We start from the raw sequence: 12,463 nt of genomic DNA on the forward strand, positions 1-12,463 counted from the left end.
ATACATAGATATATAAATACTGTTGAAGTGGGAAATGTTCGCCAAGAAGTGCTTCGCATTTAAAACGCACATAGCATACCTGAATAAATCAAGCAGGCTAGGTCGCTATTGGTCACCACTCCGCTTCAAAGGGGATGCTAATCAATCATCATCATCATCATCATCATCATCATGTGTAGTTTTCCTGAACATACTCCTAAAGGAGCAGAGTTGCACCTACTTCTACATTTTTTTTTTACAACGCGATGCAGTAAAGCCGAAAAAGCTGACAGCCTGGGGTGAGGTAGGATCTGGGTGTTCCACGTCGTCAGGCGTAGCCGAAGCTAGAGGCAGAGCTTACGTGCAGAGTTCCAGATTAATGAGTAGAACCAGCGCCTCCAACAAATGCAAGCACAAGTTGAGCTCAAGGCGAGATTTATAAGACAGACATGTAGTCTCGAAACGGCTTTGTCAACGGCGTTGCGAAGTTCAATTTCCAATGACGGCCTGTCGGGATGCAGAGATTCTTAGCGCCCTCTGGTGTGTCGCAGGTCTGACCACCACCTTGCTCAAGCCTTCCGTAACCGCGAGGGACAGTGGCAAGAGTATGCGAAATATAAATGGCAAAATGTCTGCAATTATTAACCTAGGACATCGGAACGTTCTTAAGACAACAGCTGCGCGATACGTTATCAGTACTATGGCTGGTGACTTTGCCTTACTTGTAATTAATGAAGGTATATAATAGTATATACATACTATGCACCATGCTAACATGATAAAACGTACGCGCACACATTGTAGAGAGATAGATGGCGAGAAGCAGTTATTTTTGCTTCAAATAATGTAATTCGCAACAAAACATTTATAGAATAAATTATATTAGCAAGTAAATACCATACATAAGCAATACAGAGGCCTAGAAGAGATCCTTACAGCACTCTGCATGTTACGGATCAATAGTCACCCATTTATCTGCTGCGAACTGCATGCTGTCAGTCAAAAAAAAAACATTCTGTCAGAAATTGGGTATTCATTAGCCATATTTTGGACAGCACTCGCACAAACCGTAGCTTGGTTTGTGAGAGTGCTGTCCTACAAAAGGTACTAAATATTCAATCAAAACCCTCCAAGGCTTCTACTATCCTAATCTGACGTGTGAGGTAGGAAATATGCATAACTTGTAGGTGTCATATCAGTCACACCCCTTCAAGTAGAGTTTTAGGCATTTGCAGTACCACCAGTTTTACAGTGTTATCTTTCTAAGGCGCCACCGCCTTTCTAAAACACCGAGGTGCCCAAAGTTGCCCCACCGCAAAGTGGTCAGTGTTTCACGGCAATGTTTCATTGAAGTATTGCACCAGGAATAATTTTAAAAAGTGTAATTAAAAATGTTTACGTAGCCTAGGTGACTTAAATGTTTTCTTGTCTAACTCGCTAGCTGGGCGCATTGGGAAAATGGCAATCCAAAATGCATTCTGTTCATTTTCTTGGGAATGTCGTAGCTTCCTTGTCCTTTTTGGGTGTTGCGCTACGGTAATCATCATCAATGGATACCAGCCATAGCCTGGTTGTGCGTTCTGCTATTGATCATGTTGCTTAACTGGATGGCTCGGTTGGCACCTCGAGTGAAAACGCGGTGGCACAGGAGCTGCTTACGTTCATCTCAAGAACAGTGTCTTATGCACTTCGGTGCATCCACAGAATTTGGATTTTTTTGTCGCAGTTCGCTGGTTGCTGAGAAAACTACCCGAAATCTTCTCCTGTTCTTGGTGCTAAACTTGTCCTTCGCCTTTGTGGAGCTTTCGTGTGGCGTCTGGACTAACAGGCAAGTACTGTAGGTCACTACATTTTCCCATGACATACATAAACGCTGCTGCGCACTTTGGCCCTTTCATTTAGACCACATGGCACACCAAGCTTTAGCTTAGCCTGTTAGCGACGCTTGTTGGGCATCTGGGGTCAACTGCGAGTCATTTTACTGAGCGCTTGATTCCTAGGGATATCTGTGATATTTTAAGGTACTCATTTTGCAGCATAATTCGTTCTATACTAACATTTAAACTCATCTGTTACAAGGGGACGAAATGAACGCAATGCTCAGTTTCATAGAGCGCCAGATGACAGTAGAAGGAATGGGCAGATGGTTGCGTACGTCGCTTTACGGGCTTGTACCCTTGGTATTGTAATGCAGGGTCTTTTCTTTAATGATTCTGACGGTTCTCCGAGGCAGAACCTCCGAAACCCCAATTGAGGACAAAGACGTTTGTTTAAAAAACGCACACAAACTTTTAATAAAAGTAGAACCAGAATACAAAAACCATCAAATAAACACTCAAAGAGATATCGCGGCAAGAAACGCACTTAAGGCTAGGATGGTATTAACACTACGTAAGACCGGGCTGACAACGGATGTGAGGGCGCATAATAGTATCGACATGGAAAAGCGGAAACAAGATGACGAGAGAAGCTTCGTGGTCTCTTGCGATTGGATGCCTTTTCTTTTTGTTTTCTTTCTTCTCACGACGCGTGTTCACCTTTCGGACGGTGTTTGACGTTGTAGTCTTTCAACTAGCATGGAATTCGCCTCCGCGCGCGCACTACTTGTCGTCTGCTTCTTGTCTACATTCGCCGCACCGTGTCACGCACTGTACACACCACAAAAGACCCTTTTTGGGAAAAGTTTTTCCATGGGAAAAACTGCCGCTCGGTGCGTGATAACTCCACACAGTGATAACTTTTAAAGACAACGTTCACTGTGAGTCCACCACTTAACCTTGACCAGGTCCAAACACACAACGCTTTCAAGTCCTAAAGAAGGTTCACAGGGCATGCACCGAACAACACTAACATAACAAACTAATATAACCAAAAGTACAAAACACTTGATTGCATTCTGTTCGTTCCAGGGTCAATGATCTGGGGATGGCAACCGGCTGTTCATCAGGTTTTCAGGCTATTCCATCTCAGATGAGACCAACAGCACGTCTCTTCCGCGTTTGAGATCAGAGCACCAGAGCCAATTTGTTGCACCTTGGGAAACGCATGCATGAGGGCCTCTGAATGATCGGACTCAGGTGCTGAACTAATTAATTCATAATTCCCTGCAAATGTGCTAACCTTCGCGAGATTACTTTGTGACTTTCATCAGTCAGTTGTTTAGCGGAATCTTCCTGCGACTTTGTCACGACCTTTTTCATTGTGCAGTTACACTGGCCTAGCACGCACACGTCATCACTGAGGGCTGACTGGCAATGTGACTCGCATTGTAAGTCACAGACCTCTTTCTTTGAGTTTGTCCTAGTCTGTTTACCAAGTGCATCTGCACTCATTCTTCCAACTTGGCCTATCTCACCTTCATGGACACAGGCATGCAAGCTCATCCTCTCTTGAGGTGAGCCATCTGAGTGGTCCTGCAACCTGACGAGGCCACTTGTAACCATTAAAGGCGGTACACCGGAAGAGTGGGTGAGCGTCTCATTGCTCACCTCATACTTTTCGACGTCATTGGCAATACGAACTTTTGCCCGATCCATCAGGCTTTCTAGAGGTATCTGTGCCTCTTTATCTGATGTGTTTTTGTCTGCACCAGTTCGCATGCCTACCTCCTTGCTGGTCTTGTCCTCTTCGAGGTCACCGTCCATGCACACCTTTGCCAAGTCCGTCGGGCTTTCGAAAGCATATGAGCCTCCTTTTTCAAGGTGATTTTACCAGCGCACATGCGTAGGCGTGCCTCGATTTCATTGGTATTTGCCTCTTCCCGGCCCACCTATCTGTCCTCAGCATCCCTGAGGTTCATGTCAGAACTTATGCTGCTTATGCTGTGTGTGTGAGGGCACGTACTAGTTCGCAGAGGATGGGAGGCGGGGAAACAGCGAAAGACGTGGCATTCGTCTCACCAAACGTCGGTGTATTGGACCGTTAGGCAGGCTGCCAGAGCGCGACAGCTCTGGCTTGGGGAGAGAAGGCAGGGGTCTTGGCTGCACGTGAGACATCGGCGGCTGTGCTGGCCAGTTAGCTGGGCGTGGAACTCGGGCCCGAAGCCCGACTGCTCACGTTCTACCCACGAGCACAGAAGCTCGCCGGCCTCAGGCAGCAGTTCACGATCGGGTAGAGTGGCGACGCCCAGGAGTGGATTGGCAGAAGGCCCCGGTCGGGTGAAGTCCTGGTGGGTCGAGTCTGGAACCCGACGGCCCGTTTTTAACTCCCGGTCCGGTGGCCAACTTTCTGCTGGTGTCGCTTCCTGGTACTCCCCTCTTCTGCAAGCGCGCCTCGCTTTTCTGCCGCGCTGACCGATTCGTTTACTCATTGGTCGCTCGAAGCTTCGCGGTCTCTTGCGATTGGATGCTTTTTCCTTTTGTTCTTTTTCTTCTCGCGCCGCGTGTTCACGTGTCGCACGTTCTTCGACGTTGTCGTCTTTCAACCAGCACAGAATTCACCTCCGCGCTCGCACTACTTGTCGTCTCCATCGAGCACACCGTGTCGCGCACTGCACACAACACAGGTGTATTGATGCATGAACTCGAAACCCTTTTACAACTTTCCACCTATTGAAATCTGTGAAGGCAATGTTGCTCAATTATCAAGCGTTTTGGCTGTGGCGTGACGACTGTGTGAAGTATTATTCCTCTAGCGCGCGGCGACGAAATCCCATCTGCTGAGCGAGCAAACTGTTATAGACAAGGTAAATTAATTCTTGAAAACTAGACAGGGAGGTCCATGTTTCTTACGTGCACGCATGCGCGTGCTTGCGTGTGTCAGTGCGCGCGTTCGAGCCGCCATAATGATACGGATCTGATCTTCGCGAAGAAACTGTGGTGTTTGTACTGCTCATTGGATGAACGTATACGCAATTGCAAGCTCGAGTTTATTCAATGCTTCGTCCATATGCCGTAGATTCAGAAGGTAATCCGAATGGGATGTTATACACTTCTGCACGTTTGGATGCACATAAAACGTCCGTTCCTTTGCTTAGAGGACATTAAGCGGAACCAAGGAACTCAAGTTTATTGCGATAGGAATTGCAGGGACACTCGAAGAGAGTTTTCACATGCGCCGTCGTTACCGACGTCGTCACCACCGTGCTGCCCAGAGTACGAGGCACATGTGCGCTGCGCGTGACTGAGCCCGCTGCTGAGAATGTACGGGTGGTAAGAGCATTTTTCGGCGCTACCTTCTTTCGTGCCCATCGTTAGAAGTCGCGTGATCTACTAAATATTGGAGACGTGGAAAAGTTTCAATGGTGAAGGGAACGGCATCACAAAATGCTATAGCTTTGGGGAAAAGCATGCGTGCTTTCAGCTGCCGCTGCTCATCATCTCGTTGTGACGGCGAGTACTCGGGGTCATCGAGTGAACTCTGCTCATGAGTGTCTTTGAACGCTGCACATCACGCTTGCTTAGTTCTTTAGTAAAGCAATATTTACTGCAGGTAATGGTACCCATAAAAATGCTAGCGTAAATTGTTTATTAGTCTATCAGTACTTTGTTATCGCTATCGATGCTCTGCCTATCGGGAAACACTGCGGCTTTCCTATTTACAATTATGTGAACCCCACACATAATTACGCGACGCTAATGAAAGAAATTGAACACCAAAAATGGCAGTTCCCTATTGAAAAAATGTGAACGTGAATGTACTAGAAACAGTTGTACGCGTTTATTGTTCTCTAGACTGCGCGAGAACTCGTTCAGTCTACGACAAATCGTACAGTCTACACAGCAATAAACGCCTACATTTCTCGTACACATGTGTACGAGATCGCGTTCTTGTCACTGAACGTGATTCTCGCACATCATGAACGAGTTGGTTTCTACGAGCTGAGTGCATACAAGATGACGAGCTTGTACTACCTGCGAGAGTATGCACCCAGTAAAAGATTGGCACCTCATTTTCATATTTAGTATAAATATGCAAATACAATTATTTTAAGTGTACCACGTGCACAATCACTTGTGTTGACCTTACTGCAGTGTTCTGTTGCTGTAATGGTTTCTTCGGAAATGTACAGTAAAGAGTTATGTTGAGGTTAAAAAAAATATCAGGTCAGGTAATGGCTTGTACTTGTTAACAAAGAAGTACACTTTACGCAGGTTGTTCAGCACACCTATTCAAGCTTACATTAATAGTGAAGTCCTCCAATTTTAAGCAAGAGCACGTCATACATCGCACAAGTGTTGCTTATGGCACCTTGTAATGGTACTTCGATGCACCCGCTCCGTTAACAGAAGACCACTGGAATGTTTTGCTTGAGTGACAGCTTGCAGCGCACCTGAATAAGTAAAGAAACCAATAATATACACGTGCAATAAGATAACACATAGGCAAAATCAGTTTGGCTTACATTCACACAGGTAATAATGCTTCACTATTCGGAACATGAGATAGTGAACAAAATTTATTAAAATTAAGTGGTTTCCTGCAATGCTTATCACTCCTAAATAATAACCTGCCACATTAACAGATCACTGAAAAAACTATTAGCACAGTTAAAAAAGACATTTTTTGAGTAACAATATTTAACATGAATAAAATCTACTTTCATGCTGATGCGCATTCATGTTGTTAGCATGCTCCCTCATTCGATCATTGACGCAGCAGCCAGCTTGTCCTACATAGGACTTTCCACAACACAGTGGGAATTCATAAACCCCTACGGTGGTGCATCGCCCGTAAGGTGTAACGTGTTGTACATGGCAGCCTACCTTCGATCTGCCTATTATGCGGGGACACAGTTGGGCCAGCCTGTTGGGAACAGAGAACAATACAAAAGCGGGCACACCAGCGAATGAGGCCAGAGCAGGTGAGCGGAGTGGCCAAAAGGCCGCAAGTTGTGCCGTATGTGCGTAAGCTGAGACACAATTTTAAAGAAAATTGCGAACAGGCACGGAGTGCCTGTAGTTTTCTCTGTTCCCAATAGGTTGGCCCAACATGTGTCCCTGCATAGGGGGCAGATCCAAGGTAGGCTGCACAGTACACCACGTCACACCTTACGGGCAGCTGCATCAATGATCGAATGAGGGAGCATGCTAACAACATACGAAAGACTTGAATGTGCACCTTTCAGAGCACTCTAAAGCCTGCACTTGTCGTGCGAGATCTCATGATGTAAAGATCCTGGGCAGAAAAAAAGATAAAAGCGCACGTTAGCTATTGGAAGCGTTTTACATAAAAGAAACAAGTAGTGCTTGTGTAAGTCAGACTTCTGTTGTGTTGTACGACGCGGAACTTGCTTGCTTTAGATCTTCAAAATCTTCAAAGACTATTGAGTCTGCCAGAAGTAGCTGCATGGTGCGCCTGCGCGTTGGGAAGAGTATATATACTGTATCTCGCTGTGTTTCGAATAAAGTTATTAGTAGCGCCTGTGACGGGTGTTTTTGTGTATCTTCTGTGTATTCTTGCTGTTGCGCTACAATATGTCATTGAGCAATCATGTTGTGGTTTTGACAGGTAAAACCCCAGAATTTTATTTAAAGCAAATAGTATTGCATAAGGCCAAATGCTTATATAGAATCACGTGACAGCTGCTACACCTAACAAAATTTCATACTTTCTAAAACAGAAAGTTGTCAGAGTGTTTGAGCAAAAATTTACTTATGCCAAAATTATTGCCATTATTTTATATGGCCCACTATACCTTAATTCCTGTTTAAACAGAATTATATATGCAGTGCACGTACTCACTACACCTAAAGAAATTGGCACCACTCAAAGTGCATGGTATTGTTTCAAGTAACAGCACGAGTTTGTTTGCGATCGTTAGCTAATGAAATGATTGTAAAACTTGAAATCATGGACTCCTGGATAGGATAACTTGTCACATTGGGCACCCTTTGACCAGTTTTTGTCCACAAAATGAAGCAGATAAAGACATTATATTGCATTCTGTTTCATAATGATGAATTTATGGTCGTTGAACCAAGCCAAAATATCTCCCGTTCTGGAGTTGAGAAGACAGGTTCCTGGGTTACACCATGGAAGGTAAGCTCCTGCTTCAGAAAGAGCTTACTGCTAGCACGTTCCATGGTGTAGGTTACTGTCGTCAGGGTTGGGTGAAATGCCTGTGTTGAAGTTAATTCTTTTTCGCAGAATGGCAATTTAAGGTTTAGTGGGCTTGTAGGAAGACAAGCTCAAGATAACTTCGTGGTTTGACGAGGCTCTTTTGGATAGAATACGTCAAGCTTTCTTGTGACTATCCGCACAGGTGGTCCGGTAGTGTCGCTGTGAAGTTGACATTTAGCTGTAGGTCTAGGAAGACCCGAATAATGGTCTGCTCTTGTTCACATCTTACGAAGAATGCTAGAGTTTCCAAGGTCTTGATTTTCTGTCAGCCTTCTTGAACTCTTGCTGCCAGTAATTTTTTTCCTAGCTGGCCGAATTATCTTGATTCCCCAGGCTCACACTACCGATGCTTTCAAGTGCAGACTTTTCAGGATAAGGTTCTTTGCTTTGCAAATCAGATTGCAAGAAAGCTGGCACTTACAATTTATATTCTGGATGCGAGTTAGACGAACGAATAAGTCTTGGTTACAATGTTTTTTTCCATAAGTTTTGTAGAAGGAATTGTCAAGGGTTCGACGAAAGTTCATTTAGCAAGGTAACATGATTATGAAGTTGTGGTGAATGACAAAGTGCCTGTGATCGTGTTAGCGACGATACATTTTTTCGTAAAACGTTTAACTCCTACAGGACTACACACAAGATGTAACCAAGACTTGCCGGTTCATTTCACTCGCGTCTTGAATAGCCACCTGTAAGTGCCACCTTTTGTTAAACCACACTTGCAAAGCCAGGAGTCTTATACTGAAAAGTCTTCAGTTGAAGACATCAGTAGTGTCAGTGTGGGGTCTCAAGATAATTCAGCAAGCCGAGAAGAAATTGCTGACAGTACAAGTAAACGCATGCCAACGGAAAATGAAGGGCTTAGAAGCCGACGCATTCTTCGCAAAATCCCAACAACAGCGTAATTGTTCATGAGTTCCCGGATACGTAACTCCATGCCAACTTCATACCGACGCTAAGGAAACACCAGGGCAGGGAGTTGCAAGAAAAGAAACTTCGCGCTCTAAGAAAAATTCGCCCACTCAAACCATAGAAGTTATGTTTAACTTCGCTTTTTACAACGACACTGAACCTAAACATGCTGTTTTGGGCAAGAGAACAAACATCAACACTGGTGCGTTGCCTGACTATAAGAGTCACCTGCACTATGAATGGTGTCGTCAGTGCACTTCCTTCTGAATATGAAGCCCGCACCTACACTGTCAGTGCATTGTACAAATTGCAGAAGCAGATACCACAACCTTGTCTGCCTAGCAAAGAACCTGTATGGGGCTCTAAACCCATAGACCCAACGAACACAAACCCAAACCAACAATCCTAGCTTGTTCAGGCTGAGAAAATAGCCTCACGTCGGCTTTTCCTACACTTTTTTCTAGGCATGAAACAAGCTTACTTTGCTGTGTAGGCGCGTAAATAATGAAGAGGCATGCACCACTACCAGTGAAAAAAAAAACATGCAAAAGGTATGTAGAGTATCGTGCTGTAGACTCTACATGAGCAGAACAGGTCAATTTACAAATGACCAGCTTTGTGACCATGCCCACTTGATGCGCAGGTCATTTGGCAGTCACCTGGTAGTGAATTGCTTCATTGCACCATTTCGTTTGAAAATTGTGCAACTGTGGCAATATATAAGGACCACAGGGCTGGAGAGATTTGTGAGGCTTTTATTATATATGTGACAGCGAAGCCGTGAATTGGCTCCCCATCCACAGGATTATAAGATAGTGAGACTGTTCATTTATCATTGTAAAACAAATGTCATGGTAGCCATGCCATGTGTCCTTTTCGCAGTTGTGCAAGCCACATTCATTGCAGATTTACCTTTTCTCCTCATTTCACCTCTCGTTTTAATTGCTGTGCTAGCAGTAAATTTGCATGGATGTTAGTAGTGTTCTGTCCTGTCACCTCCTTGTCTTTCCTATGAATTTTGTGCTAAATAAGGCTTTGTCTTGGTGAAGGAGCATAAACCATCTCCATGGTAGTTTGCAATTAAGGAGTGTAAGCATCTGCTGAAAACATGTCCACGAGGAACATTGCAAAAAGAGCGCTTAAGAAAAAGAACATGAATGTATCTATCACCAAGGCCAACCCTTGTGTCTCCTATCGTAACATATTTCTCAGAACTCAAGCTCAAAACTGATATCGAGGTACAAGTTCTCCATATCATATTACCTTGCCAATGAAACAAAGCACACTGGTGCCTGCATGTTGTGGGACTAACTCCGGTGTGGAGATCAGCTCTGATCAGCAACACAGCACAGCCTGCTTACACTTTCTCTGCAGGCCCAGCCACCCCTGCATTCAAACAAGTGGGTGTAGTGTCACGTGAATATAATATAAAAAGCGACACTGAACAAAGCAATCCTTGCTCGGTATACATATGAATAAAATGCCGACATGCTTCCTATAACGAGCTTCACTTTGAGTAACGAATCCTGCAAGTTAAAAATATGATGCATGAGCCAATAATGCAAGATAATTATTCGAAGGTTCCTTTTTTGCCTCCCTCCTCCTTCTCGTGGATTGATGGCACGAGTAAACTAGGCCAGACTGCCGCTTAGTGTAAGCAAAGGTGGTCACTTGGTGGGCCGATTATGATACTGTTACGGAGCGATCCATACATGGATCAACGCGATGCTTCGCAAAGCGACAAATACGACGATGCAGACGCTAGCGCTTGGGCCGGATCGGACATCTCTTGCCCTAGCCTCCTCTGTATATATTGTGACGTAGTAGTGACGATGAAGGAAACAGTCGTAAAACTGTGAATGACAAAACGGATTCTTTATTGGGCGAACCTGTGCCCATGAAAGCAAGTTACACTCGAAGCACAACGATAGCGGCGAACACAGTCGTCGATCGTCGAAAATCTGCTCAGCGGCGAAGCTTGTCGGCTTTTATACATGAGTCATCGAATGTTCCAGATTATTCGCTGGTGCCCGCGTGTCTTCCAGAAAGTTCTAGACAATTCGCGTCGGTCATACAGTCAGATAACATAAGCGTTGGTGAAAACAGGCAACGGGAAGAAGCATCGATAACGTTCTAGAAACTTCCGATACAGGGGCGTCCTGCGCCGAGCGATAACGTTTAACAATTGTTAGCCGATGGAAAGCGGCCACCGGTGAAAGATAAACATGTATACGTGCCAATACCCTCCCCTAAAAAGCATCGTCCCGATGCTACAAACTAACGCGAAAGCGAAAACAAAACGACGCGTAATAAAGAAAAAAAAGTAACAAAATACCTAAGCTCGTCAGCGGGCGTAGAAAGGCTTAAGACGCACCACGTGGATGACTTGGGGTCGTGCGCGGCACCGCTGTGATTGCGAAATATCGTCTAGCACGACCTCATAGTCCAGTGCGCCAATCCGTCGAATAACCTTGTAGGGTCCGAAATAGCGTCGTAAGAGCTTCTCGCTAAGTCCTCGCCGGCGTAGCGGAGTCCAGACCCAAACACGGTCTCCGGGCTGGTACTCGACGTAGCGTCGTCGAAGATTGTAGTGTCGGCTGTCGGTCCTCTGCTGGTTCTTGATGCGCAGTTGGGCGAGCTGTCGACCTTCTTCGGCATGCTGCTAATAGGTGGCAACGTCGAGATTTTCTTCGTCGGTGACGTCCGGTAGCATGGCGTCAAGCGTCGTTGCCGGGTTCCTACCGTAGACCAGGTGAAACGGCGCCATGTGCTTTTGTGTCCATGCAGCGGACGCCCCCGAAAAGCCTTGATCCAAGCCCGAATCCCGAAGAGAGTACAAACGTTGTCCCGGACCATCGATCTAGCCTTAGGCTACGAGACCAGCCCCAGGAGTATGGATTTCTTCCCGAGAAGACCAGGAAGTGCACGGCCACGACGACCGCATCAACCATGACAGCACCAGTGCCGCCTACACCGGTCGTGTTACAGCACCCCCGGGAGCCACCTACGTTTCGCGGATCAACATTTGAGGATCCGGAAAGCTGGCTGGAGACGTATGAAAGGGTCGGTGTATTTAACAACTGGAACAGCGACGACAAGCTGTGCCCCGTCTTCTTCTCTTTGGAAGATGCTGCCAGGACGTGGTTCGAGAATCGGGAGTCGACCTTGACAACATGGGACCTGCTCCGCCACAGCTTCCTGCAGACCTTTATGAGCGTTGTGCGCAAGGAAAGGGCCGAAGTTCTCCTAGAAGCCCGGGTACAGCTGCCCAACGAGAACATCACGATTTTCACCGAGGCGATGACTCGCCTGTTCAAGCACGTCGACCCCAACATGCCAGAAGAGAAAAAAGTTCGCTTCTTGATGAGGGGTGTCAAGCAAGAACTCTTCGCCGGATTGATACGAAACCCGCCCAAGACTGTTGCTGAATTTATTTCCGAGGCCACAACCATTGAGAAGACACTCGGCATGCGGACAAGGCAATATATCCGCCGAACACTGGCCGCCAACA

The 12,463-nt window shown here is 45.8% G+C and overlaps 1 protein-coding gene across 1 annotated transcript in view; it reads left to right on the forward strand.

The window, feature by feature from the left end:
• Positions 1-12,463, forward strand: part of LOC119444305 (zinc transporter 7-like) — a 205,626-nt gene that overhangs the window by 55,506 nt on the left and 137,657 nt on the right. The window contains exons 3-4 of the mRNA XM_049664531.1: positions 531-584; positions 1,706-1,807. Of these exons, the coding sequence (XP_049520488.1) occupies positions 531-584; positions 1,706-1,807 (156 nt within the window). The remainder of the gene's footprint in view (positions 1-530; positions 585-1,705; positions 1,808-12,463) is intronic.

This window comes from Dermacentor silvarum, chromosome 3, assembly GCF_013339745.2.
Source record: "Dermacentor silvarum isolate Dsil-2018 chromosome 3, BIME_Dsil_1.4, whole genome shotgun sequence".
Lineage (NCBI taxonomy): Eukaryota > Metazoa > Arthropoda > Arachnida > Ixodida > Ixodidae > Dermacentor > Dermacentor silvarum.